Source organism: Gallinula chloropus (assembly GCF_964237585.1).
Source record: "Gallinula chloropus genome assembly, chromosome: 10".
Taxonomy (NCBI): domain Eukaryota; kingdom Metazoa; phylum Chordata; class Aves; order Gruiformes; family Rallidae; genus Gallinula; species Gallinula chloropus.
In genome coordinates this window covers 22115459-22137155 of record NC_140095.1, presented here as the reverse complement: position 1 = coordinate 22137155, position 21697 = coordinate 22115459, and the positions used below count along the sequence as shown (strand labels likewise).

The 21697-nt window shown below is 45.7% G+C and overlaps 1 protein-coding gene across 1 annotated transcript in view; it reads left to right on the top strand.

The window, feature by feature from the left end:
- The window catches only part of NR3C1 (nuclear receptor subfamily 3 group C member 1), a 61828-nt gene extending 40435 nt beyond the window's left edge, over positions 1–21393 (top strand). The window contains exons 4-9 of the mRNA XM_084268650.1: positions 2787–2903; positions 6614–6892; positions 9774–9918; positions 17027–17157; positions 19479–19636; positions 20480–21393. Of these exons, the coding sequence (XP_084124776.1) occupies positions 2787–2903; positions 6614–6892; positions 9774–9918; positions 17027–17157; positions 19479–19636; positions 20480–20632 (983 nt within the window). The 3' untranslated portion in view covers positions 20633–21393. The remainder of the gene's footprint in view (positions 1–2786; positions 2904–6613; positions 6893–9773; positions 9919–17026; positions 17158–19478; positions 19637–20479) is intronic.
- The last annotated feature ends 304 nt before the right edge of the window (positions 21394–21697 follow it).

The window sequence follows — 21697 nt, the reverse complement described above, 5'->3', positions numbered from 1 at the left end:
GAGGCACAGAAGAGTTCCTCTGCTGGTATCACTGAAGGGACAGCGATTCCTCTCCTCTGAAACAGCATCATTCTTCCTTACAACCTCACCAGGTTTCCTGTCTCTCTCATGACTTCTTCATGCAGCCGATCCTGGGTGTTTTGGAGTGAACCAGACTCATCTTCTGCCAAGGGTCTGGCAAGCTGGCTTTCACTCGAGCTGAGAGAAGACTGTTAGTAAGGATGAGACAACACTTGGTCTTTCAGGAGGAGCACTTTCTCCCAGTTCCCAGCTTGCTGGGCACAGCAGGAGCCTCTTGGAGAGGTCGGAACAGTCAAGTTCATGCTGCAGTTTTTGCTGGTCTGGGGGGAAAGGATGTGTGTTCTGTGGGAGGCTGAACGTGTTCCGACTGTAATGGGACAATATGAGCTGAATCACAAAGCACTGACTGACCCGCCTGGGCTCTCCCATGGCTCCAACTGGTCTGTCTGGAGTTGCACCCCCATTTAGAGCCAAGAACTTGATTTGAAGCAAATAATCATCAGTGTCTTTGATTAAAATAGGGTCACTGGATATCCCTCAAAACCAGTATTGTCTGGCAGCTGGATATGCCATAGGGATGGTTTTGCCCATTCTCAATCGTAAAAGTATTGGTAGGTGAAGAAATGAACCCAGTAACTCCTTCCAGTGAGTGATGTGACTGGCCACATCTCATATCAGCAGTATTAATGTTAAAATGTAAGCAGGCTTGTTGCTGACAAATTGCAGCCGATTCCTCCAGGCTTACCTCTGCTTTCATTTTTATTGTTCATAGATTATCCCAATCTTGATTCTCCAGATTAGATATTGTGGATGGTTTCAGGAGCTCTTCCAGGATCTGTTAGTTCTAGTATTCACATCAAGGAACAAATAGCTTGCTCCTGTCTCTTACAGGCATTTTTCTTACGAGGAACACATGTAGAAAGAATTTGTTTCTGCAACATCCTTTTTATTAATAGCTGCAGGCACCTGTTGGTGTACAGAGCAAGCTGACTCTGCACATGGCTTCTCCAGCTTTTAGCCTGAAACCCTTTTTTGACAGAAATAGTCACAGAAACTGAAAGTATCAGTACCTAGAAAATCAAGACAAAGTGTGTCTCTTTCAGCAAAGAGTAGAACTAGAGGAGGGATGAAGGTGGGACAGCAAGTGTGTGTTTATATGTGGTTCTTCACGCAAATGGGCTGTTCTTTGGGAAACCAGGGTGGCCAAAGTGTCTTGTGCTGGTTCCTATTTTTGTGGTGCTTCAGAGCCCTTGTGATTCAGTTTCTCTGGTCCTAGCAGCAGCCCAGTTCACCTCCCAGCATGTTAACCGCTGCCAACCTAGATCTGCACCACCACCTCCACCTCCTCACCTTGCTTCCCATCCTCACACCTCCTCTCTGCCTCCAATTCTCTCCATGCCTCTGCCTCCTGCTCTGATCGGATTGTCCTCCTTCTTCAGCAGCTTTATTTCATCTTCCAAAATCCTTTGGCTTAAATTTTTAACCTTTTTATATGCTGGTGTGCTCAAATGAGCAAAGACTTACTTGGTCTCATAGTTCTCCAGAGCCCCCAGCACTGGCTTGTGGCACAGCTGGTGCAATGCTGAGGTGTCCAACTTCTACATAAATCCCCTTGGAAACATCATGTACCATGATTTTTAAATTTACCTTAAATACAAAGATTCTGCAAGGGTGAGTAATGTAGGAACCTCTTCAAGTGAAGAAGGTGTGTTTGTGGGTGTCATTCAGAGAAACGTTAAGGGCTTCCTGGGAGTATCATCTTAGAGAATTATTGAATCATTAAAAGACCTTCAAACTCTTCACTGCAGAAGTTTGACTAAGACCATAGTAATGGGCTCTGCATACCTGGAATTTTCACAGCTGCCTTGAAACTCCTTACCCAAGCTGCCCCTCTGTACGGGGAGCTCAGACTCTGCTGTTCCTAACTCAGGGTTTGGAAAATACTCTTCTTTCTCACAATACTGTGCTGTCAGGACTTGGAAATAGTGTCAAAGGCTGCAGCTTTCTACCCTCTGAAGAAACAATTTTCTTCTTCCTGTCTGAGTGAAGGCTGTGTCAGTGATACCTTTTTCTAAATATCTTCTATGGAGACTTTGGTCATAATTCAAATAATTAAGAACAGATACTGCTCTTGTCCTACCCTAACGGTGTAGAAATACAGTTATTTTCGTTCCTGGGGTTCAGGTTGCCATATTGCCAGGGCCAGTTTTGCTCTGAGTGTGAACCCATGACCATGGCAGAGAGCTGGGTTTGCCCAGTTCAGACTCCAAGTTAACCAGGGAGGTTTCGTGACTTTCAGCATGACGAGAGCGGAGTCTCGGTCTCTGTATCGGTTGGGCTGGGGGATCATAAAGGGCTTTTCTAACCCAAACGGTTCCATGAAGTGTTTACGTCTGTTCTTTCAGAATGTGTTTGTGAATGTTATTTACATCTCTTGTGAAACTGTCTAGGGAAATTGGAAACCTGCTATAGAAGATAGCTTTGAGAAATGGAAGGGAAATACAGTTCTAAAGCTAGAATTTGCCTGATATTAACAAACAGAAAATAGGATTTCTAGCTAAATTTATTGGCTTTGGTGTCTAAATATGAGGAAAGTGTTTTGGCTGTATATGAAATAACACAGACACTGATGTTATTTGTGCAAGAAACAAAGCACAGTAAATAAAGGTATTGCATGTTCCCCAGATCTGTGATGCTACTGAAAGAAAGAATGGCTTCTGTGATTGCAGAGCTGATGGCTATTTCATTTGTCTTTGTGAACACAGGGCAGCACAACTACCTGTGTGCTGGGAGAAACGACTGCATTATTGACAAGATCCGGAGGAAGAACTGCCCGGCGTGCCGCTACCGCAAGTGTCTGCAGGCCGGCATGAACCTCGAAGGTAACTGCAGCCTCTCAGAGCCCTCCTTCAGCTTTCAGGCCTCCCCAGTAAAGGTCGTGCTGCTTATGAAGCTAAAGCAATTATCTGAGCAGCACTTTAAGATGTTAAGAGGAAGTGCTACGTTTTAGGGTATAATTAAGTGTTTTAATGAAAAGCAAGATTTATTTCCTAAGCAGAGATGTCTGGGATGCTTTCCTGGCTGCTCTGTCTCTGGGTATGTTCAGAAGTGAGTCACAGGCACAGAACAAGGCCATGCTTCGTTCCTGTCACACACACATCTCATCACTCTGTCACTGGATCTGAGGCAGCGGCGCTCCAGGAGAACTCTTGTAGTGTGACGCCTCGCTCCTCGCTCGGGGACCTGGCACTGGAACCACACATCAGAGGGAAAGCCCAGAGACACCGGGCTCAGGTTGGAGTGGGGCTTAGATCAGGCTGAAGGGAAGGAAGCTGCTTTTATTCATGCTGTGGGTTCTTCTTCACTGTCTGTCAGAATGTCTCTAGAACAGGTTACAGACATAAACGTACCAGGACGTATCTGTGCTCTGCTAAGCCCTGGGTGGCTTATGAGCGCCTGAAGACCACATCATCTGGAGATCTGGCAGCAGTGGTGAAACAGCATCAAACATTCTTGTTGGCCTCAGCTGCGTTGTGTGCTTGATATTTCTCCTTGAGCTGCAGAGATTAATGCAGCACTTCCTGGCATAGTGACCCTGCTGAAACGTGTGTAAGGAAGACTGGCAGATGAAATAAAAATGTCCAAAACATATTTGTCAGGTACCCGTGTGAACAGAGCTCCAGTTCAGTCAGTGGGAGTGTAAAGCAGGAGGCCTGAGTTAGTTGGGCTTGAGGTAACAGCAGGGTGGTCCCTGGCCTACTCCTGGTGTCCCAAGTGGTGACCAGCGCCCTGGGGTCTGGTGTGGCCAGGAGCACCGAGGTAACAGCAATGCCTAAAGACAGGTTAGAATAATGCAACACCCCACAGCTTTCCTTTTGAGGTGGGACAGAATCCGTTGTAAGATTTGTTGTTATTTTTTTGTCCGTAGTTGTTTTCAAAACAAGTATGTATCATTCCTGTGTTTATCTGCATGGACAAAGCAGCTTATGACGTATCTTGCTCTAACAGTAAGCTTCCTGCACCACCCATACAGCCATCTCAGGCTCTGGCACGTGTCATTTGAGTTGCCTTTCTCCACCAAAGAGAATGAACTGGTACTTGCCACTTCCCCACGTGCAGTTTGGAGCCCCTATGGCTATGGTTTTGGTCCAGAGTCCTAGGGAATAGTGACTTTCTGGAGGATGGATGGTGTTGTAGAATGGAGAGGCACAGGTGAGCTTTTATGGCTGAGAGGGAAAAGAGATCTAGAACCTCTGTGATGCAAAAAATGGAAGAACCCAAGGTAGTGTGAAGCAGTGAAAACCACCATGAAAATGCTGCTTTATCAATCAGATCTGAGCAGATGGTGTATTGGTCGTAGAACTCCACCATGTAGTATTTCAATTCTTACACACTCTTGTGCTGAGACAAAAGTGTCTCCTTGTACCCAGGAAACCTGTTACTTGATAATTTTCTATCATATTCTGGTTTATCATCAGTCGTACCTTTGGCCCTACTTCCCACCCTTTTCTGGAACTTTCTTGCATTGGTTTTGTGGGTGCAAGAGACTGGAAAAACACCCAACCATCAAGCTGCAGCTACCAGAGGTTTATTCAGTTGAATATTGATATTTTTGTCCTACAGCCTGTATTGCTTTGAATTCTCATTTCCACTTCCATCCTTAATTGGCCCTAGGGATTTGTTAGCACCCTTTCTCTTTTGGATGTGTTTGAAAGAAGGATTTTTTGTTAGGTTTTATGCCTGTAAAAAAAAACCCATGGTGTATTTTTGGCCATTCATAGTGTGTCTTATAGTTAAATAATTGGCAATTTACATTTCTGGTCTGTGTTCTTAATTTTGAATGAATTTCAGGTTTTTGAAGGATCTCCTCCCCTGTCTGATAACATTCATTGCCCTGCTCTGTGACTGCAGCCGTGTTTGTCACTACCCATCCCACTTTAGGAGTGGGATGTGTGGTCTCTGTGTGTCCCTGGCAGTGTTTGGTCCTTGGTGTGGTGCTGGGAACGTTTCCTCCCCTCCTGGGACGCAGCCCATCTGCCCGTCGGGCAGGAAGCGTGTGCGCTGGAACAGGCAGCCTGTACAACCCCAGGGGTGCCAGGCTGCAGGGGGTGGGGAGGGGTGTTTGCTTTCCACACAGACCCTCGGGTGCTTTTCTCTCTGATTCCCCCTGAGGAGCTGGCTTCACATTGCCGCTGTTTATGTCTGAACATAAATTGAGAGGAGATGCATTCGCTCAGCCTTCTGGTTTGTGCGTTACAGCTACAGTCTCAGCCAGGCCTGGAGCTTGGCCTCATCAAAATTCCTGCATAATACGTTTGTCTTATCAGATCTGTTCCTTTTTGTTGTGATCCCCCCAGACTTTCTGGGCTGGAAGTACTCCATGCCAGGTGTCTGTGTTAAGCCGAAGGCACGGGCATGGAAACTGAAGTCAAAGCGGTTTGTTTGCTTTGGAGAACAAGGATAATGGGCCAAAAAAAATGCTGGAGCGTTGAAAGTCTTTTGGAGCAGCCATTTCAAAGTGTAGGTGAGACGAAGGAGCAGCTCTTGCTCTTCTCCCACAACAGCCTGGGCAAATGTGGCCAGTGTATGGGCCTTTGGAAACCAAACTGGGACAGAGAATGTCTCTGTTCTGCAGGTGGGTTCTGCAGCCTCTGCCCCGGGCGGTGGGAGAAGGGGTCGGGATGGGGAGTTGAGGCCTTGTTAGGCTAGAGAGGGTTGATGAGAGATTCTGAAAGGGTCAGGAGAAACTCTGACTGTGAAACCACATTACGTGATGCTTTTATCTGGTACTGATTTATCTTGGAAATTCCAGAGCAGAAATCAATTAATGAATTGAGACACAGGAAAGGAGCTGGGTTTCATTTTGGTCTGGGCTAAATAGTGTGTCCAGCACAGCGGAGCGCATCCAGGAGAGCTGAAAGCCAAGTAGGAGACTCCATTATTGACAATATGCTAATAAAATTGTTGCTCCAGCTTTTTGTAGTTTACAGTTAACATCTCTGTGTGATGTTTTATTTATTTGGCGAATGAGTTTTATGGTTTAATTACGCAGCAATGAGTTATATGCAAGAGAGCTGGCAAGAGAAAAATCTCCTCCTGCCCAGCATTTTGAAGAAAGATGTTTTCCCTGGCTCGAGAGATTGAGTAACTTCTTACCCATTAAATACATTTCTAGAATTTTTTTCTGCGTGGTTTCTATAGTGAACGTCTTAAGGACCTTAGGAAGTGCACAGTCCTGCCTGTGTTTCTGTGTAGGTGTCGTGCTGTCAGTTGAAGTGTCACTGAACTATTGGGTGCAGTAGGATCGCATCTCAGATTTTAGGATAACCTTGTTACCAGTGCAGACCTTATTCGACATTTTGAAACACGTTAACTTAAACGTGACTTTCATTAAAAGCTAAAAAAATGTTCACAGGAAGTTTAATTAGAATTAATGTGAAGTTATTTACAGATCGATGTAAAAACGCTTCAGAAGTTTCGGCTGCCTGATCTGTAACCGCCGGAAACCCAAAGCAGCATTTCCTCTGTTAGTTTTTATTGCTGTGTGGTCACTTTCCATTACCTAACCTGTGACTTACCAAAACTTTCCTAGCTCGAAAAACAAAGAAGAAGATCAAAGGAATCCAGCAGGCCGGCGCAGCGGGAACGCGGGATGCTTCTGAAACGCCTGGAAACAAGAGCATCGTTCCGGCGTCCCTGCCGCAGCTGACCCCCACCCTGGTTTCCCTGCTGGAGGTGATCGAGCCAGAGGTGCTGTACTCGGGCTACGACAGCACGCTGCCCGACTCCAGCTGGCGCATCCTGTCCACGCTCAACATGCTGGGAGGACGGCAAGTAGTAGCTGCAGTGAAGTGGGCAAAGGCAATACCAGGTAATACACAGATTCAGTCACTGTGAAGCACAGTCTTTTTTATTGCACTCAAGAGCTTGTCTCCATGTTTGATGTCCTTCAGACCCTTTGCCGATGAAGTTTTAGTAATATCCAGGCTTACTCCTGTCTCAAATGATGTCTGGAGTGGAAAAGCAGGAAACAATACAGATGTGGACATTTATTTACTGCAACTAGAGATTAGCTCATTTTGTTTGAACCCTTTGGCCATGGAGTGATAAAATTCATATTTAAATGGAGATTTGTTTTTAAAAGCGATGCAGACAAATACTTTTATTAGTTCTGGTTCCATTTCTTGGATATTTATTTCCTGGCATTTTTAGCAATGAAGTGCTCTTGACTTTCATAGCCTTGTTATAGCCTCGTCCTGCTGTACCAGCTCGTCTGGGTCTGCATTCATGGATGGCTCTTTTTTTAATACTACTGTGTGTGTCAGGAGGGTTTTTTTGAGCAGGAAACAGGCATTTGAGCGTCTGGTTCCAGTATAGAAGTCAAGATGTTCTTGTCCTCTCAGGCACTGTAGCTGCATGATTAAAGTGAATGTCAGCTGGAGAATGGGGAAGGTTTGTGGCTCTTCTGCCTCCCACCCCAAGACACAGTTAGCGGTGGCCTTAGAGAAGAAATCTCGGCCTTGGGCATAAGGCCTGACATCCCATAGTATGTCTTTGGGAGAGGCTGGTGCTGTAAGGTCTGTTTACTCCTGACAGAGTGAAGGCTCGTGGTTTGCTCCCTTTCGCTCCTTGTCAGTACCTGTTTCACAAAGCACTGCAAACCCCCTCCTGTGAGGCCTGCGCTGCCCCAGAATAACACGGCCTACCAGGGCTGCCAGAAAGAACCCATGAGAACAAAATCCCTGAGTCCTAGTGGTGCCTCTCTTGAGGCAAGGGACTAAATTAACGGCAGGAGAGGCTAAACTGAAGTGTGTCTGTGCAGCAGAGATGTGAATGGAGAGGTTTGTGTGTCAGCGAGGCCTTGTCTGCAGTGGGGCGTTGGGCTGAGCTAGCGCAGGTCTGCGTTAGGACCAGGCCGCATGCGCACGCTTCCTTCTGGGACAAGTCTTCAGGAGACCATCTGGTATTCACAAATACAAATTTAGATCCCACTTCTATAAACGCCTTGTGTTCATAATCTCTTCTGAACAGTTTCCCTAATTAGACAAACCCTTCAGGTCAGAACATATGCTCTTGATGAAAACGCCAATCTTCTCTTTAATTGTAATAATAGGAACTATTCTTATACTTCATTTATTATTTTTTTGGTTGCTAAGGTGGAGGTTCACAAGTGTTTAATTTGTTTGCTCTTCTGCTGGCGGTGCCCCATCAGACATGCTAACAGTAAGCCGGCATTGGTTGCCAAACCCTTTAGTTGGGATTTCAAAATAACTTTTTCCTGAGGGGGGGTTGAGCAAAAGATTTCAAGATTTGACCCAGTAAGTTTGAAACAACTTTGAAACGCTTTGCATTTTACAAGTAGGAAATGGTAGGTAGAGCTGTCTCCACAGCAGCAGCTTTCTTGAAATTGTTAGGCAGACCAAGTTCTGTTACGTGTTAATCTGCTGAACGCTGTCTCTTTGCACATCTTCAGGAAGCAGCACTGGTAGGAGCTCTTTAGATGTCAGATGCTTAATAAAATTCAATAAAATCAACTTGGATTCAGGCTTTATTAAAGATTCACTGTGGCACAATATTTCCTTGCTAATTGCAGGCAGGATGTAATAGGAACCAGTGTTGCAAATTAAAAGCTGCCTACATTTTAAGACTAAGTGTCCAGTTTTCAGATTTTACCCATTTCCTTCTCATTGTTTAATTGGCTTTGTTCATGCTACATATTCTTGCAAGATTAGAAGCAATTGATGAAGTAACTAAGGCAGTACCTATTTTGTAAGGCTGGTGTACAATTGTTGAATTGGCTGGAGGACTGTGCACTCAGAAAGTAGAAAATACTGTTACTTTTGGAAGATAGCCCAATGAATTAGAGTCTATATTAAATACAGTGATTGTCTTCTGGAGTCTAACTGACCAGATAAAGCACACACATGCTGATGTTTTTAATCTTACGTCCCCTTTTAATACTGATAGTACCTATCAAGAATTACCCATCTGGTACTCTGTCCATCCAGAAGGTAACTACCAGTGTGGTTCAGAGCCCAGGGCTTTCGCTGTGCATGTGCTGTTGTAGGTGGGGTGCTGAGAATTTCTATGAACTTTCTGTGTGTGTATATATGCAAATATAATGTGTAAAGCAAAGTTCAAGAGCTACTCTTGCTGTGGCTCTCATCTGCCTGTTTTTCTGTGTCATACGTGTTTCGTCTGGTTGGCAGTTGCACACTCAAAGCAGCCCCAGGTTGAGTTATACTGGAGGTTTCTATTCAAACCTCTCACGTCTCATATGTAGTCATATCTTCCTGAAGACGTAATTTGAGCCCTGTGGTAATGAGCACTTAATTTCCACATACCCCAAATTTCGCATCGGCGAAGGATTCCTCAACGGTGTGCAGAGTGTGTGAAAGGAGCTTCAGGAGATGGAAAATGGTGGTGAAATTTTGCACCCCTTTTAAAGTTGTGAGGGGTTTTTTTGCATTCAGGAAGAACTTTCACATAAGAAATATCTCATATCTTCTTTTTTCCTGCCAAAAATCTAATCTGAAAAGTTTGACTGAATCAGGTCATCGTAACATGGCAAGAAATTTTGGTGGCATTTCAGGTACAGCCACCACAGTCACAGAAATGTTTATCAGATACGCTTTGCAGAGTGGGAATCTGATAATGCAGAAGTTGTACTGCTGATAACCCCGGCCCTTCTCCAACTTACAGGAGCTTTTGCTTTCTTTTTGCAACCAATGCCTCAATTTTTATTTCTCCAGGTTTCCGAAATCTACATCTGGATGACCAAATGACCCTTCTGCAGTACTCCTGGATGTTCCTAATGGCTTTTGCCTTAGGATGGAGATCGTACAAACAATCGAATGGAAATCTCCTGTGCTTTGCACCAGATCTGATCATCAACGAGTAAGTGAGCCGTGAGTCACCCTCCGGGTTCTGAAGGGTGATACTGGACTCCACACAGTATTTCTGGGCTTTGCACAGAGGTGAATCACTGGGTAGCAAATTCTTGCAGAGATCACAAATCAGTCTGTCATTTGCAACTTGTTTTTCTTTTAGCAGACTGCTTAGCAGCTTTAAAGAAGTCAAATGAAAGAAAGGTATTTTAGATATTTAGTGTATTTATATCGAGAAGTTTTTGTGGGAGGTGTTTGGACTAAAATGTACCATATTGTGACTGTTCCTGTGCCATTCATTATAATCATTCATTTTACCATAGCCAACATAGTTGAAGCTAAAAATACATCTGGGATGGAGAGAAACGTTTGGCAGGTTGCATAATGTTCTGTGTATTTATTGTATAAAAGCGATAGTGTGGTCCTCCCAGTTCCACCAGGTTCTTGGTCAGTTAAACGTTCATTTCTGGCTAAAAGGACAAGGTTACAGATGGAAGCACTTGCCTGCCTGACTTTTTTTGTTGTTGAACTTTGTTACCAGTTTTCAAGAAAAGTTGAATTTGCTGCAACATTTGGATGTTGTTTCTCTTGCCCTGTGTGTAATTTCCCCTGTATTTTTCAGATCAATGTTGTGCAGAAATGTCATGGTGTAGGGGGGCAAAAGAGGGTGTGCAGGACTGCTGAGGTGATGGGTAGAAGGCTCAATTTTGAGGTTCAGTGGGTAGAAACCTTTTGTGCAGTTCTGTTACTTTCTGTGTGCTGTTTCAGAGGGACTGTTGATGCTGTTGATTTCACTGAATCACTGTAGCAGGTCGGGTTGGGTTTTGCCGTTCTACCCCCAGTCTGCAGGGGTAGATCCCTTCCTGCTGGGATCTGTTGGGGTGTTGGTCCTGAGGGACCCTCACGCTCTCCTGCCTCTTCCTTTGAGGGCATTTCAGCAGTGGTGTCCCTTGGGTCTGTCTTTACACAGCAGTTTCCTCAGGGAGGTGGAGGGGTGTCCTCAAGTCGTGCAGTGAGGGATGCTGGCAGTGCTGCTGGAGCCTGCCAAGGCACAGCGGCCGTGTTTCAGGGGAGCTGCTGGAAATGGCCTCTGGGTGTAAACCTGTGGGGTTGCTGGTCAGAGCCATGCAACCCCCCCTGCAGATTGCAATTTATATGCTGCTGTCGCTGTGGATTTGGCATTCTTCTGTCAGGAAATGGCATAGTCCGTTTGTAGGGGCTAAAACCAGTGAGTACAGTTACGCAGGGCCTCTGACACATACAGCCTCAGAACATTTTCAGCACTGCCATTTCAGTGACAGTAATTAGAAGTGTGATGCAAGGGGCAAGATATTATTCATGTATCTGTTTTCCTGCCTTGAAAAGGGAGGCAGCACTAATCCCTCTGGCATAGTTTGAGACTGTAGGTTTAATATATCTGTTCTATTGCACTTCAGTGCTGGATCTCCCAAGTCTCTTCTCAGTTTACAAATAATAATTAGCCATTTCCATTTCAGACTACTACTTTTTCATGTGTGTTTGTTCCGTTTGTTTTTTCAATGTAAATATTTGTCTGTGCTTTTATAAACTGTCATCAATTCTTTATAATAACAACGTTTTAAAAAAGGGTGAGGAGCAGATGATCAGTGAGTGCCCATCTGTGTGCTTGTGTTTTTAAAGTTCTTAGAATATGTCTCTGGAATAAAATACTCTCCATGTGGTGGGATTTAAATAATTGATGCTGTCACTAATAATACATAATAACTTCTAATTTGCTTTAAGTCAGGGGTCTCCTGCTGTTTATCAGTGAGTCAGACACACAGAGCTTCACAGCTAAGTACGTGTCAGTACTTTTATGCAAACCTGCAAGGATAATCCTGTTATACTCAGTATTCCTTTTCCTGTTCCTTCTAGTTACAGTCTCAGTGCATAAATTGTTTATCAAAATGACATTTGTTTTCAGTAAAATATATAGACTGAAAGAACTGCAATTTCTTCACCAGTGTGCTAGAGGTTCCCCATAAAACTCCCTGCTCGTAACTTTTTATGTACCATTCATCAATAAAATCCAGCCACCCCTGAGTTAAACAGGACAAATACTGAATAATCCATAAAACCAGTGCATGAGTTACAAGAGCTCATCAAGTGTGGTACCTCAGGGAAAGGCAGAGCAGCAGTGCCCTGGGGAAGCCTGGCTGGTGCTGAAATGTTCTGTAGGGCAAGAGAGATATTGTGGACATCAGGGAAGGAAATGCACTTGGATTTTAGCAGTCAGATGTTGCTCAGCTTCATGCATCATTCAAAGGACAGGTCTGCAGCAGGTGAAGGCCCGTTAGCTGTTGCAAAATAGATGGTAAAGTGGCATCCTCAGGAAATCAAAACAACTCTGTGATTTCATACTTGTAAACCCAGTTGGAATGTTTAATAGCATTATAGTGAATCCTCTGGAGTAATAGGGAAAGAGTGAGTTTTCCTCATAAATGTAACGTGTGCTGCCAGCAAGGGCAGCATGTGCCTGGGTGGTGTGTGGAGCAGGATCAGAGCCTGCACTTGGCTGGTCTGAAATCTCACATCGCGGTGGCTTCTGCAGTGAGCTGCCTGCCTCAGGTTCCCTGCTTCCTCCTCAGTCCTTCCAGATTCCTGTGTGAGGGTGAAGAGGTGCAAGCTGTTCAAACTTGGAAGTTTTGAGCTCTGCAAAGGCCGTTTCTCCAGATCGGTTCTTTACCTGAACAGTTTTCTTTTGGAACTGGGAATTCGTTCTGGCTCCGTATCTGTTACCTGCAGCTTCACAGCACTCCCTGGGCAAGGGACTGGGACAGAATGGCAGGTCTTCAGCTGTGCTGTGGTACACTTGGGGATGCCTGGGGGTCTGCGTCTCCTCAAGCTTGCAGGGCTCACAGGAGCCCCTGGCACAGGCCTGGCTCATCCAGCCTTAAGAACAGCAGCAAATACTCGGGTGGGTTTCCAGTTCTGTTGTGTAATTTGAGTTTACACATCAAACAGAATTGTCTGTGTCCCGCTGTGCTGTAAGTGATGAACATCTCTCTGGGTCTCTGGAATTAGGAGTGTTCAAATCCCAGTTAGTGGGATTTGTTAAGAGTCTCTTTAGCCTACTTCTCAGCCCCAAAATTCCTTTATTTTTACTTGTGAACCACTGGCCCTTGGAAGGGTCATGAGAGGAGCACAGGTGCTGTGAGGTACGATGTCAAGCAAGGAATGGAACAGAGAAGCATCTTACAGCCACGTTATTTCTTTCTGTCCTTGTGTATCTTCAGTACAGCAAGAAACCTGAGCTGGTCTCAGACCACTGTCACCTGTAGCTCGTGGCAATGTCACGCAGGTGAAGTGCTGGGGAGTGAACACAAGTTCCTGAGAAGGGCTTGCAGAGAAGCCAGTAATGCTTTGTGTCTCCTGCTGAGAGCTAAGGTTATCATAACCCATAACACCAGGGGATACTGTGCCTTCCGCTGTGCTAGTTGGGTGGTTACACATCAGTGCAGTTGATTCTATTTTAATTTTCTTTGGGTTTTATACAGGTTTCTAGAAAGAAAGAGAGAAAATCATCCAATACATTTGAGTAGTGATTGCCAGGGATTGTATACCTGAAGTTAATGTGTCTGATAGGGTTGGGGGTGTATAAAGCTGCTGTTGTATGAAAATAACTTGTTTCTCATAGCATTTGGTGAATGCAGAAAGGTTCACCAGACACAGACATAGCTTTGTTTCACTTTACCCACTTATGCCTTTAACCTGTTAACCTACCAAAACCAAACTCCTCTGCAGGAGTATAAGTCACCATTACCCCGGGCTGGTGTGGGTGGGCAGGGCCCTCAGCCCCCCCAGTGCCCTCCTACCATGGGCAGGGACACCCACCCAGCCCAGGACTCCCAAATTCCCATCCAACCTGGCCTTGAACCCTGCCAAGGATCCACGGGCATCCCCAGCTTCTCCAGGCACCCTGTGCCAGGGCCTCCCCCTTCCCCCGGAGGGATTTCTTGTTAAAAGTCACTTGGTTCTTCCTGCCTTGGATTTTCCTGAACTGCTGGCTATTCCAGTTGATCCAGGTCTCAAATGAAAGCCTCTTTCTCTCCCAGGAGCTAACTAGTGGTGGGGGGAGAGGGGAGTCTTAGCCCTTCATCAAGGGAGGGGCAAAAAGGGACTCTTGAGTTCTTGTAAGGCTCTGGAAAATGTTTTAGGTTTACATTTCTGTATTTCCTATTGGGGTAGGAGTGGATTAGTGTGTGACTGCTCAGTAAGCTCGTCATTTAATGTTTCAAAACAAGAATGTCTGTATGAGCTGGCAGGTAGGTGTATACGTGTTATATAGGTGCGTGCTCACAACTCAGGGTGCTGAAGAGTTTGGCAGCTTAGTAAATCTCAGGCTTTAGACCATTGTTTAGTACATGGAGGTTGTAAAAGCCTGTGTAGGATTGTACAACTGTTGCCACAGTTTGAGAGCTGAAACAAGCGTTTGTTGGAGTTGGCACTGGGACTGTATCAGCTCCAGGCTCTGCTGTGTCATGGCACTCAGGAAGGGACAGTGAGCAGCAGCAGCATTGCACAGCCCTGCTCATCGGGCAGCACGTGCTGCTCAGCTGCTGCTGGGCTTCAGACTTGGAAGGCCTGAACCTGAGGGTCTGGAGCTGCTTTGCACCCTCCTCATCTTAGCTCTTTGCTGTCTCTGGTGTGAAGGCGACTCCTTTGTCTGGTTTGTCCTGTTACCGTTACAGGCCATACAGAGCGTCTGCGTTGGTGGCATCGAACAGAAAGGCAGTAGCACGTGGTTGCAGCTTTGGAAGCAATGACTTATCAGCTCTCTAATTCCTGGAGTTTTTTCCAGACATTCTTTTGTAGCTAATTCTGTGGAGTCCATATCATCTGGTTTTTAGAATACCAGCATCTTGTTTAGTGACTTGATTCTCTGGCAGACTGAGCTGAACTGAATGTCTCACAGCAGTGTTGAAAGTCATCACAGGCTTTTACCCTCAACATGTATCCCACACAGCATCATGTGTACATCCCATGTGCGTTCATGGGCTGTCCTGGAGCTGAAACCCACAGCTAATGCCCAGCTGCGTGTTCTTCTCCATGGGAGCTGCTTACCAAAGTGGAGGAATACTACATACAGAGCAGGAAGGCGCTTCGATTTGGACTAGATGTACAGTCACTAAAGCATCACCGCTTCAAAAGAGATGAAATGCTGTTAGTCAGCTGTTAAAGTCTCAATTTATATGAAGGGCAATAATTGCAAAGGCGTTGAGCTGCTGCCATGTGCCCCGTGTCACTGGGGAGCTGCCCAGGGCTCCCCCGGCCTCGGCGCTGCCTCTGCCGCAGTTCTGAGTGCCAGAGCTTGGGGCTTCCCTGGATCACCCTGGATCTGGTTACCTCCAGAGCTTTGCCTGAGGACCCCACAGAGTCAGTACGGTTCTGTAGATAGTTTCTGCCAAGAAGAAATCATGTGTGATGTCGTTGCTCTGTGTAATCTCTTTTAATTAGCTAAGTGTGATACTTAGTTTCAGTAGTATATCTTAGTATATTGCTCTCTGGTTTTGAGAACCAGGATTTGTGAGGCCATGGTATCACCAAAACCCTGCGTGTCTTCAAATCCATGCTCAGAACTGCGATGTGATTGCATGTGCAGGAGGCAGCAATAAATGACAGGCTGACCCATTTCATAATGTTTATTTTAACCTCCTGCCCAGAAGCAAGAGCGGTTTTACATGAGGAAAGCTGCTGAGCCACGTCACAGAATGTGTTTGAATTACTCAATTTGAAATATGTGAGCTGCCCTTTGATACAACCTGGGGAGGGGGAGCGGGGGGGTTGAGGAGAAAGTTTGCCAAACAGCCAAATAGTGGCTTTGTGTCAAGTGTCCTGAGGAACATCCTGCACCTCACATCTTCCAGGTACTCCTCCCTCACACACCTTCCCCCATGTGGGCTTTGTCTAGTCACTGTGGTTCCACTCCAACATCGTGCCAGTGCTGCTGGGTTCATGTGTGTGCATGTGTGTGTCCAGGTGTAGGTACCATCTGTGTGTAAGGCAGGAGGTGTCCAAGAGTGCTCATTGGAAATACAGGCCCTAAATTTGGGCTTGATCTGGTTTTAATACAGTTCTGGTAGACTTGACTGTCTTTCAAAGCCCCTCTGCATCCCTACTCTTAGGGTTTTACACCTTGAGAAAGGTGTGTTTCTCTACAGAAGATTACATAGAAAAGCATAAATTCCTCTTGCTCTTCAGAATTAATCTTGTTCGTTTCCCACCCAAAACTGTAATCCTGCAGTATTGACAGTAACCAGCTATAAAACCGCCTGTAAAGAGGATTTGTGCATCAGGTGAGGCACTAAATAGGATGAGGAGTTCCTTCTTGAGGCAGGGTTTCATTAAAATAGAAAAAATAAAAGACAAAGAGTTTATAAAGGCATAAAGTTTGTCATTCCCATTCCAGGTAGGTGCTTTCCAAGGTTGTCCTTTGGTTGTCGACGTGTGTTCCCATTTATGGTTAGAAGCCTTATAATTACAGTACCAAGGTAATGAAATTTAATTGCAAGATTAGGCATCACTTAAGAATGTGAAAGGGTTCGAGAAGTGGAAAGTCACTTTGAGAACTGAGAAGTTACAGGAAGTTGATGCTATTGCCAGTGAGCAAATTAGATTTAGGTGGGCTTCTCAGAAGGATGGAAAGAATTTGGGAATCTCACCTGTAGTGTAGTAGGCCAGGACATCTTAATTATTAAGATTAATAATTAAGTTAGTTATTAAATACTTTGGGACTGCCAGACTTGGAGAGCTTTGGCACACAGTGACTGGACGTGGGTTTATGTCAGGTTTGTGTCGTGTTGGCAGTGGGTAGCAGAGCTTCCTGGCTGGTCCTTGGTGGAGAGGGGCTCCCTTTGTAAGCTGGGATTTAGCACGTGGTGCTCCCCTCCCGCTGCAGTGCTGGGCCAGTGTTTGTGTGTGGTGACCAAGGCATCGCCCTGGATGGCCTCACCGGAGAAGAAGCATCGTTTTGCTGTGGGTAGATCATGTACTAGGTTATCATCAGCCCCTGCAGCCCTCACTGCTCCAGATGCATGGGTAGACCTCAGTTGGAACTTGTAGGTCTGATTCTAACTGATGTTATGCTCTTTATTTCTCAGGCAGAGAATGAACCTACCGTGCATGTATGAACAATGCAAACACATGCTTATGGTTGCCCGAGAGCTCTCACGGCTTCAAGTCTCCTATGAGGAATATCTCTGCATGAAAACCTTGCTTCTCCTCTCTACAAGTAGGTGGATAGTTAAATACCTGTGTGAACAATGTGAGTTGAACTTGCCGTTGCTCTGTGTGTGCAGGGGTAGTTTAAACTCAGAGTCGCAATGTAAAATTCTTCAAAAATAACCCTCAGGCTGGCTGGGCAGTTCAGGACCCAAAGAAATGGGCAAAGCTGTAATTTCATGCCTGTGAAAGACTTAAACCCCAAACAACCAAAAAATCCCCCAAACCATCCCCCCCTCCCACTGCCAGGGAGGAAGTGCTGACCCAGTGAAGCAGTTTTCCCAAAAACAAGTTACCAAACTCTTCTGGAAGTTATTTTAAAGTTGTTAAATGCAAATACAGCTTTTTGCATCTGCATCCAGAAAGGATATGCTGGATTTATGGTCAAAATCTATTTTAGGTTCTCTGTAGTGTGCTGGATGGTGGCTTTGATGACAATAGGATATGCTGTGCTTAAAGCAGTCACACCTCAGCAAGATTCCATTGTTTGTACAGCATGAAAGGTTCAAAGCACAGTGCCTCTTAGAAAATACAGAAATAAATTCATAGGAGACATGGTGTAAATAACTTACAGTGGTATTTTCACCCCTGGAGAAACCCATCCCATGGTCCCACAGGGCTGGGCTGCATCTGAGGCAGCGGCGGGGTTATCCTGGGGCCTGTGCTGCTGCTGCTGCCTGGCAGGCAGGGTTGGCTTAGCACAGACAGGCATGGCAGGATGCATCACAAGTATCAGCAGGAGCAGCGATGAGATTAAAGGTGCTTCAGCACAGGACCTCTACGTGATGAACAGTAAATATTTTTAGAAGTTTAAATGGTTCATTAGCTCGAGGGCTCGAGGGCTTATCTTTAACATTGCCAGGGAATAAGGCATCATTCCTAGAAACAAGCAGGAAATTGGTAGCTTTGGGCTTTTCCCTGATGAAAGCAGGAGGATCCAGCGCTGGAAGCCCTGGGTGATGGGTTGCAGCCCATGGCTGCAGCTGCCGTGGGCTTTGTAGGGATGGGACATCTCCCCGACCCTGCAGATGTAAAGCAGGTTCAGAAATCTCTCCTGAAAATTCCTGGGCTGGTTTTGGATGTGCACACCAACTTTCCTTGCAGGAACTGGAAATTTCCTTAAAGGAGTTTCCATGGCAGAAATGAGGAAATTACACTTGCAGAGTTCATGAGTGAAGCATGGCAAGCACTGCCCTTAACCAGCCTGAGGCCTCTGCTGGGTGTACAGCCAGACATTCCCCATTTCCCTGGCTCTCTCCGGGCACACACTTTGTCTGAGTGCTACAGTACAGGGAATAGCTGAAACTGCTGTAGCTTTTTACCCACAACCTCACAATTTTAATTCACATTTCTTGTGTTTCCTAAGCTTTCCAAGAGCACCGGGGTGGGTAAAGCAGGATCCCACGTAGCTCACACTCAGACTTAGCTCACAGACCTTTCCATTTAAATTGCTGAAGTGAGAGGTGACATGTTGTGATCTCCTGTGTAGACAAGGCAGATAAGACACTTCCCTCTGACTTGTCACTGCTGCTGACAGTGCAGTGAGGATTTTTCAAGGGAGGGAGTTGTTTTTCATGGCCTCCATCCTCCTCTCTTGCCTTGTGGGCTTTGTCTCAGCTCGCTCTCCTCTCTGTCTCCAGCTCTTCCCGTTCACTTCACCAGGGGAAGCAAAGGCTGCTACCCAGCTATGTTGAGCACCACTGAGTCCATATGCTCGACTTGTCCCACTTTGGGGTCCAGAGGGTCCAGGCGCTGCTGCTGTCCCGTCCCCATCCCGAGGAGCCCTGCAGAGGCCCGAGCCCTGCCTGCCTTGGGCAGTCCCTGTGCTGTCAGGTCTCGGTCACTGCCTGGCCGGGCCGCGTTATTTGAGCCACATCAGGAGGGGTGGGACTGGATGATCTTTCAAGGTCCATCCCGAGCCAAGCCATCCTGTGACCCGACCCTCGCCCTGCCCTCAGCATGCAGAATTTCTGTGGAATCCTTCCAATGTCACGTTTCCCAGGACGCGGAGAACATGGGAGCTCCAGCCCTGACGGTTCCTTGTCAGGGCACGTCTGGGGCTTCGTGGTGTTGCCTCCATGGTCTGGTTCCCTGCCCTGGGTTTGTTGTCAGGTTACCTTTGGGGGGTTTATAATGATCTCTACTTAGCCAGGAGTCCCGTTTGCTCAGCGAGCCATCTCTCAGTTGCTGCTCTCCAGCCTTGTCTCTCAGCTGCCATCTCATTAAGTCCTTTTTCTCCTGGTGGTTTTTGTGTAACGAATGTAAGAGAACTTAAATAATGATACTGTTCATAGAGATGTGGTGTCTGAAAGGTTCCTATCAATGTTACAGTTCCTAAGGAAGGCCTGAAGAGTCAATCTCTGTTTGAAGAAATCCGTATGACGTACATTAAGGAGCTGGGAAAGGCCATAGTGAAGAGAGAAGGGAACTCGAGCCAGAACTGGCAGCGATTTTATCAACTGACGAAACTGCTGGACTCTATGCATGACGTAAGTTCCTAACTGAGTGCCCTGGGCATTCCAGCTGAGTTTGGGGGTATGGCAGCAAATTCCTTGATCCTTTTGTAAGATGATTTTATTTAAGGGGATCCCAGGTGGGGCGGATGTGGCTGAGTGATGTGAGGGAGCGTGATGCTCACAGGCTCCTTCTGCACCAGAGGCTGATCGATGTTACACTTAATGTCGCTTTCTGTCTCTCTAGTTTTTAAAAATGATGTTGCTTTAAAGTGGAGGAGCTCAGAAATCCTAAACAGTTTTGCAGCAGGAGCAAAAATAGGAACTTTGGAAAGGCTGTTTTGGTGATAAGCTGTTCAGGAATCTGTGGGATTGCTTGGCATTGTGTTACAGTAATGCATGGGCACTACTTTGGGTATTGGGGTCTGAATTTGCTAGGCATTCCAGAATTTGGACTGTCTCCTGTGAATGGTGTGTGTAGGACTACATAGCTGGAGCAGTGTTTGAGGTGAGGGCAGCTTTCAGACCTCCCTTTCTCATTAGTGCACCAGGGAAAAGCTCTTCCCTGGCAGAGTTGTGAGGCTGTGGCACAGGCTGCCCAGGGAGGGGGCTGAGTCCCCAGCCCTGGGGGTGTTTAACAGAGGGGAGATGAGGTGCTCAGGGATCTGGTTTAGCACAGGACAGGGACGGTTGGACTCGATGAGCTTAAGGGGCTTTTCCAGCCCTGTGACTCTGAGCGGCTGCCCTGCATCGTGAGGGTTTCCGGTGGCTGGTGAAGCAGCCGCCGCACCCGGGGAGCCCTGAGGAAGGAAGGATGTAGCTTAATGGCTCTTCCACGCATGTTCATTCCAAAGTAATCCTCTGCTTTATCACTTGTAGGTGGTTGAAAGTCTTCTGAGCTTTTGCTTCCAGACATTTTTGGATAAATCCATGAGTATTGAGTTCCCGGAGATGTTGGCAGAAATCATCAGCAATCAGATACCAAAATATTCAAATGGAAATATCAAGAAGCTCTTATTTCATCAGAAGTGACTGCCTTAACACAAAGGGTTGCCTTAAGAAAACGTCAAATGATAGCTTTTTTTTTTTTGTAAAGGAAAAAATCCCCTCCCAGACTGGTTAATTTTGTCCTTGCAGCGGTGTTTCTTTTGTAATTATGCACTACATGTGGTTTACAGAGGGCCAAGATTTAGGCTATAGAAGCAGCGGATTCCTCACGTTGGGTAAAGAATTGGGGAGAAAGGAAAGGAAAAGAAATCTTAACGTGTCAGAAATTGTGTCTCTCCCCTTGTGCAACATCCATGGATGCATCAAAACCACCGGTGACAAGATCTGAGGCTGTGTAACGAACGTTCTGCTAATTAATTTCTGCAGTTGGCTGGAGACAATTTTCTAGGCTTTTTTTTTTTTCCTTTTTTTGTTTTTAGCAAAGTGTTTTGGATTTTATTTTTTTTTTAAAGTTAAGGTAGCATTTTGGTTTATGCATGTAACCTGAAGAAAGTTTACAAGTGTATATCAGAAAAGGGAAGTTGTGCCTTTTATAGCTATTACTGTCTGGTTTTAGCAATTTCCTTTAACTTTATATACCGTGAACTAGGCTTGTTCATTTTTTCTTACATAATTTTTTTGTAATACTTCAAGATGCCTATTGTACAGCTGGTTTTTTAAGGTGGGGCAGCTCGTCGCTTTCCTAAATGACCTCTAGACATTAATCCTTGAGTATATTCATGTGAAAATGGGTTGGGCTTTTCTAACCTAACAGCTTTCCACTGTCAAAAGTGACCATAAAAAAATGTGGCAAATTTTTTTAAGGGCCAGGGTGGGTGGGAGAACACTCTGGAGTCTCATTTAAATAGATGCCGATGAAACAACTACTTTTGGTATATGTGCAAAAGCGTTGGATATGCAGATTCATAGCAAATCAACCCAGTCCTCACTGGATGTAAATCAGCAGGTTATTTTATATATTGAAAAAAATAAAAACAAACCAAGCCTGATTTTTTGCATATAATGCAACAGCCATAACTGTAAGAGTCATGGGCTGCATTGATGCCAAGAAGATCAGTCCTGACTGCCCATCAGGAAATTTTCAGGAAA